This window comes from Dermacentor silvarum, chromosome 1, assembly GCF_013339745.2.
Source record: "Dermacentor silvarum isolate Dsil-2018 chromosome 1, BIME_Dsil_1.4, whole genome shotgun sequence".
Lineage (NCBI taxonomy): Eukaryota > Metazoa > Arthropoda > Arachnida > Ixodida > Ixodidae > Dermacentor > Dermacentor silvarum.
This window is the reverse complement of record NC_051154.1, coordinates 42,539,512-42,546,888: the sequence shown is the minus strand read 5'-3', so window position 1 is coordinate 42,546,888 and position 7,377 is coordinate 42,539,512. Positions and strand designations below refer to the sequence as shown.

The 7,377-nt window shown below is 43.6% G+C and overlaps 1 protein-coding gene across 8 annotated transcripts in view; it reads left to right on the top strand.

The window, feature by feature from the left end:
* Nucleotides 1-935: 935 nt before the first annotated feature.
* LOC119461611 (ADP-ribosylhydrolase ARH3-like) overlaps nt 936-7,377 on the top strand; it is an 80,117-nt gene continuing 73,675 nt past the window's right edge. For 3 of the 8 annotated variants that reach the window (XM_049667088.1, XM_049667081.1, XM_037722978.2), the window contains exons 1-2: nt 941-1,534; nt 1,954-2,016. In XM_049667088.1, coding sequence (XP_049523045.1) covers nt 1,503-1,534; nt 1,954-2,016 — 95 coding nt within the window. In that variant the 5' untranslated portion in view covers nt 941-1,502. Of the gene's footprint in view, nt 1,535-1,953; nt 2,017-7,377 lie in introns of all 8 variants that reach the window. The other 5 variants (XM_049667078.1, XM_037722970.2, XM_049667084.1 and 2 more) reach the window with 5 other exon arrangements.

Genomic DNA, 7,377 nt, shown 5'->3' with positions numbered 1-7,377 from the left:
TGCATCTGCAGTAAGTTAATCTAAGATATGGTATTCTGTCCAGAAGGTAACTCATTTGACGATATCTGACAGTAGGTCTCGTCATGGTGCATCTAAGTGCAAAATTCAGCCGTACCTCTCTCTGTCAAGGGACACGCGCATGGGCTTGCCTTGCTGGTGACGCCGATGAGTGGCTTGATCGATGTAGAAGACCTGCCCGAGTCAGTGTCGCTCTTGTCACTGGGACGGTAGCTATCCGGCATGTCCATCTTCCCGTTCGGCGAGTCTTCTCAACGTGCGGCTAGTTTTAATCCTGTCGACTGTGCCAAAATGTAAAGAACTCAACGGAGACGGATAAAGCTATTCCTCCATTTTATTGAACGTCTTTCTTTTCCTCTTCTCCTTCAGTACTCTCGCGCCCCTTCGTCTTCGTCTTGACGGCACTCCACAATGTTGCAAGGCAAACTTATAAAGAAGAAAAAAAAAAAGAGGGCGGGGGGGGGGGGGGGGGGGGTCAGGTATCATAAGGCAAGATTGCTGAAAGGACATGCGTGGCGAGCATCCCCACCAATATCATCTTCACTGCTCTCTCATGGACCTTCATTCTTGTGCTAATTGAGATCTGTAAGAGTATAATGAAACTGTCTGAGTTTATATTTCTGGTTTGCAGCATGCATATTAAAAGATGTTTGGCTAAATCAACACTCTGAATGAACACAATTTATAAAACCTGTGTTATTTCTTGCCTCATTATCTCCAAAAGCCATAGGTTCTTGCCTGCACATCCTTGTATTTTGTGGGAACTTAATTGTATTTAATTTAGCGAATAATCTATGTCACCGGTTATGTGCTGTAAATTTAATAAGGCAGGTGGTCAGTGATAAATGCATACTTCTGCATTTCAATTATCTGGAGCTTTTTATATTGTTCATGAGTTTTGTTCATTTATTGCATAGTTTTTAAACTTTCCCTTTATGAAAGTAGTGTGTTTGGTAGTACAAGCTGTTTGACATTTTCACCTATGGTATGCTCAATTTAATAGGTAGTCTCAGCAGGCGATGACACAAATCACTTCGAACAAATGCACTTTCCCATAAAATGTTCAAAACTGCCTGCCAAACTGGTTTGAAGCAGTTGCTTTGTTTTGCCCTGAACCATGCTGAACTGGTTACCAGACCAGCTTGGAATGGTTCCTCTGTTTTGTTCTGAACTATTCTGAGCTCTAGCTGAAACAGTTCAAGTTCACCTCCGAAATGGTGGCACACATTTTGGTTTAGTTCGAGCTACAATTTGGCAACATTAAGTTGTGCTGATTACAGATCAGTTTAAGTGATTCAATACCTTAGCACTCATCCTGTTATCTTTAATTATTATTTTCTTGCATACAAGCCAAATCAGTGCACCTCATAGGCAGGCAAGGCTGCCAGTATATGTGGTTTGTTTTTATGTGCAGTATTTCTCATGTTATGTTCTGTCTTTTTCTACATGGGACCACAAAACATACCAAATGAAAAAAACCAGTGATGTCGTCATACAGTGAAGGAAGTACAGGCAGGTCAGTAAAAAGAATGAAAGTTTTGTTTTGTGCTGGAAAAGTGATATGACTTTTTGGTGTCTGGAAAATACTGGTTGATATTCTAGGCAATGCCACTAGAAGTGCCTAAAAACAGCTCATCTGCTAAAGTCTTAAATTTTGCCACTTCAACTGCTATTGTGCATGATGTTTTCAGAAAAGTGTTAGGCCATGTTTTCGGTTTAACACTGCAGCCTAAATTATGTTTCTATGCTATGCTTAGTTACAAGTCAAGAATGCACCTCAGTGCACCTGCCATTTCTTCCACATTTCATACTCCGAATAGTTCTGTTTTAGCTACACTAGTGCTTATGTGCTTTTGGTAACAATAAAAACTGCTGTTGTTCCAGCAGTTAATAATTATGTGGTTCAATAATATATCTTTCTTTCATGCACTTTAGGAGGACATCTCGGAGAATCAGGAGTCGCAGATGGAAACCAGAGTCTGAAACAGACAATGCGCTGTGAGCAACCTTAACATTTGGAAGCTAACACAGCTTATCTAATAAGATGAATTAATCCATTTCAATTAGAGAAACTCAATTGTAGCATCAACGTTGTTATAAATAGAGGTTCAAGTGTTGCGGTCACACTTCATTTTGAAACAGTTGTTAATGATTTACAGACCATTGTCACACATCTTCTATCAATAGCTGCTGAGTGCCATCTCTGTTCAAAGTTTGATACCATTGTCACTTTTTCACTGTTATTGAATTGTCATCGAGGGCTTTCTATGACAAAACATGTAGCTTGCAAAGGGTGTATAGTGTCTTGAGAAAGACAAGCATCGCTATGCAGAAGAAAGTACTAATGCTCGACTACTGTGGCGAAGAATGTTGCAACGGCTATGCTTCACTATGCCAGCAGTACCAATGCTCACACTGATCAGGCTCAAGTCAGAACCATATCCGGCCATTCACAGTGATTCCACTCCTGTGCCAACTGCACCAAAGTGCGCCAAATGGGATTTACTGCGCCGTCCTGATACAATCGACAAAAATTGCGCCTAACTGCGCCAAACAGTCTCTGATTTGACGGCGTCTATCACCGACAATTGCACCACCGGGGAATTAAAACGTGTAACGTGATGATAGGGCGAGCCTTAGTTGCAACCTTAGTTGCGAACAGGAGACGAAACAGCACTAGTGCGTGCGTCCCGATTAAGCCTCAGCGCCATGCATGGCGCCGACACAGCGTCTGCCTTGCAAGGCGGCTCGACGGCAGAGTGTGGCTCATGGCTTCATGGTCAATTGGCGATTCATCCGCGGACGTTATCTACTCCGGAAACATAGCTACCCAGGTGAAAATTTCCAACTGGGAATGCAACTGGTTCCAGTTAAACTGGTTTATGGAACAATTCCCAGTTGGTACCCGTTGCAACTGGTCCCAGTTGGTCCCCATTGCAACTGATCCCAGTTGTAGCCCATTGCAACTGATCCCAGTTGGTCCCCATTGCAACTGGCCCGTGCAGAAGCCTATCAAAAGTGTATTCTGCTGATGGATTTCATACAACTAAGGCAGTTCAGCTATTATTGCTTAATTCCCTAGTAAAAAATTCTAATACAAACCCTAATAGCCTATTCGGTTATCGACACTAGTACAGTCTAGTAGGTCTATTAGTGTAATAGGTCTATTGGAGTGAAAGAAAATGTTGCAATGTACCAGATACATAGCGAAAAACAGGTAAAATTGCTAAAAGCATTTATTAGCACAGCATGTATTTTTACACATTCCTCCTTCGAGATCTTCGTCAGGTCAGCAATCTTGATTGAGAGCTTTTCGTTGACTTCGACCAAAGGACGTCCTTTTGAGGAAGTGGTTAAAAAAACCTGGGCACAAAAATACACACATATAGAAGCAGTTAAAAACAGGGGTGCTAGTTCTACCACTAAACGTTTAAGCTGGCAATATTTGCTTCCACATTAGAGTAATGTGGCTCCGCAATTACCAAACTAATTTTAGGACAGTGTGATATTATGCTAGCTCAAAATGTTTATCATAATAAAAAATGACGCCACGTGACACGACAGGACAATTATAAAGAACACAAAATCAACATGTAAGATGTGTGTTCCATCGAAACAGTAGGCAGATATAAAGAACTCTAGACACAAATCTTGCACAGCGTTGTCGGAAACAGGCATGTCGATCATTGCTGCAACGCACACAGCAATCGGCCCGACGGCACTGTACAGAAGTACTTACGTCCACCGTCAGGATAAAAAAACAGAAGAAAACACCTCATACTGTACTATAGAAGCATAAACAAGAAGTATAATTACCTCGAAATGGTAAATTGGCGCCGGGGAGAACACTGCACATCGATGCACGCTGATAGATCCACAAAGCCGCGAAGGACAGGGGTAAAACAGTTGCCTTGGGTTGTTTTGAAGTCACAACAGCAGCCATAGATAAAACTATCCAAATATACTACTGCACGAATGAGATTGCCCAGGCGCTAACACCACGGGTTCCTTAAAAACACATCGTTGATTCACTAACACGCACGCACGCCTCGCGTGACGCCTTGCCTTCACATGGCGCCCACCATTGCACACGTGCTGTGCGCAACTACGGCTGACTACGGTCGCAGTTTTATATCCTTCCCACCCGCCGTGTTCCCTTCTCTGTGATACTGCTATTTGATGTCAATAAATATTACGGCCTTTTATATGCGATATCAAGTTAGCAATTTAGATTGAAAGTTTAACATTTACTTTATGCGCACTTCAACAGAAAATACGACACTGACGAAACTTCAGCGGTAAACAAATATGGTTGTTCGTAAGCTGACCAGGCACCGCGATCTGACGGCTGGTTGTTCGCGTTTTTCTTTTCTTTTTTTTTTTTTTTTTCGCGGTGGAGTATTCGCTGTGCTGTAAACACTAGCCTGGTTCCTCGACTCATCGCGACGAGGCTCAGTGAAGCAAGACCATGTAGGCGCACGTCGCTGAGAGATGGTGTGCTGAAACTAATGCAAACGTGCGAACGCAATCTGCTGCACAATTGTACAGCAGAATTTTTAATTATTCAGTGATTAATTAGAAACACCCCTCCATGCAAGCAAGCAGTCCGCTAGTGTAATTTTTTGTCAATTAACTTTCACCAGCAAACAAGAGCTGCGGAATCTAGCAGTACATGTTGCATCAGACCAGCAACAATCTGCATAAGTCCAATAGGACCTATTAGTCCAATAGAGAAACTAGTAGACACGCAACACTGCTTGTAAAAGACACACACGGCCTCTTGGTCTTATAGGTAAATCAGTACGACTAATAGAAATTTCTATTGGTCTAATACAAAACTTATACAACTAATACAAAACTGACGTATTAGACTAATTATTACAAACTTCTATTAGAATGTTTGCTAGGATTGCTAAAACTGCCAAACTTAATTGCTCAGTATAAGTAGGACTAGCTGCTGCATGTTACTGCATGTTACTTGCTTTCATTTGAACTTCTGGTCACCATTTCATTTGGATTCAAACTGGAACCAGTTGCTACCAGAACAACTGGCTAATGTTTAAGTTGGTTCCAGTTGCTACTGATACAACTGGTCAAAGTTCCAGTTGGAATCCAACTGGAACCAGTTGATTCCAGTACAACTGGTGGAAGTACCAGTTGCCTCTCTACTGGAACCAGTTGGTTCCAGTACAACTGGTCAAAGTTCCAGTTGGATCCCAACTGGGTCCAGTCACTCCCAGTATAACTGGAAATTGTTCCAGTTGGATCCCAACTGGAACCAGTTGCTACCCAGTTGCCTTCCAACTGGGACCAGTTGGTGTGTAACTGGGACCAGTTGGTTTCCAGCTGGAACCAGTTCATCCCAGCTGATCCCAGTTGGATCCCAGTTGGAAATTTTCACCTGGGTAGTGCAGTAGAACCCTGCTGATGCGTTTGTCATGGGACCGTAAAAAACAAAAAAAGAACGCGAGAGCCGGGAAACGCAAGAGCCGAGAAACAGGGAAAAATTGAGAAATGAGATTAGTGTTGAACTGCACACAATAATATTTTAATTCTTACAGGTGAAAAAACAAGTCGTAATTTCGCCCGAAAGCCGAAGCATCGATTGCGATAGCAAATTAGTAGACAGCGATATAAAGTAAGGATAATAGTTTTATCGTCCGTATAATCTTGTAAACATTCGCTTATTAACTATATTAACAAGCATGGTGTCAGCGCGCACACGCAAACATGGACACACCACACTCGATGAGCGCGGACACGCGCTGTCAAACGCTGGCGGCGTGAGGAATGGCCGCAGCAGCAGCAGCAGCGAGCGAAGTGACCTTCATGCTGCTGTCTATCGCTTCAACGCTGAGTGCTGAGAACTCTCAGTATGCACAAAGCTACGAGCCGCCGACGCACCTACACTGCCTAGACCCCCAACGCAGATCATTTTCAAAATACGGCCTGCGGGCCGCCGCGCAGTACGCAGTTGATGCCCGAGTACAACGCCGCCTGCTATCCCTCCCTCGCTGGTGCCTCGAGCGCGACAGAAGGCACGCTTCCTCTTTCTAGAGGCTCCCTCCACGTCCTCCCCGCTTTTCATTGTTGCGCGCGCGAGATTTGGCCGCGGTCGTCTGCTCCCCTCACACGCTTTCACTCGCACATACAGCATACGGCGCGCGGCGATGGCGTTATCGCCATTGGACTGTATACGGAATATCTATGTGCCATAACCAATTTTAGGGCCCCAACGCGTCATTGACCCCATCTTTAGATAGTAAATATGGATCTCAGAGGCTATGCTTTTGCTGGCGTAAGCCGAAAATACGTCATAGGTGTTGCCCGTGGCACTTTGGGCAGTAAATCCCATCGTCAAACGACATGAAAAGTCAAAATGGCCGCTCGGGCTGGTGCAGAGTGGCAGTTCGCATCGCATGATGCAGGAATGGTCCCACAGTTGTGACGCAACAGCGGCGTTACGAATGCATTGGGTCCTATGGGAGCTATGCCGGGACCGGCCGAAAACGACGTAACAACCGGGAAAATGCAGCACCCGGGAACGTAACAGCGGGGTTCTACTGTAGCTTGTTTGAAGCACAGCATGACATGCGATTATAATAACTGCATGCCGCCAATGTGTCCATTTCTGTTTCTAGATATACCGAATGACATCTGGAAAAACTAGCAATATATGAAATTATATCAATTTGTCTGTGTGTGTACGTCCCATGCACAGAAGAGCATTTTTTTTCTCCACGAGATCTGCAATGGATGGAAATGTTGAACAAGCTTCTCGTAAGAACGTATGAATTATTCAAGTCTTTGAATGTAAATTGCAACTCGCGTTTCCGAAATACTTCAGGATGGGAAAAACCACCTGCTCCCAAAAGCCAAATTGCCTGCTCCAAAGTGCTCCAAAATGAAATTTCTGATGCTCCAAAACTTGCTCCAAATCAGAAGTCCGCAGTAGCATCACTGCATTCAGACAAGTACAAGCAGACAAATAAATGTCTACATAACCATTTAACAGGAAAAGTTGACAATGTGTACGAGATCTTCAATTTCCAAAAAAAGCGACTCGGCAGGATGGTGAAACCATAAATATTTTCTACTTATGCCTCCTCTTCGTATCTAAGCACTGCTTGTTTATTGGTACTGATACAGAAATTGTCGCAAATTGTGCTATCTGATATGACTGCCAGGAAACTCTTGACTTTTCACATTCCGAACTGATTTGGTTCAACTTCTAGCCCAGGGGTGCATACATGAGGTAACACTGAGGGAGCTAAAATGCAAACAGCAGCCACAGCTGAAGTCGGCTAATTTGTACGAGAGGGAAAGAACTCAAAGCTGGTGTTAAAGTGCAAGTCAAAG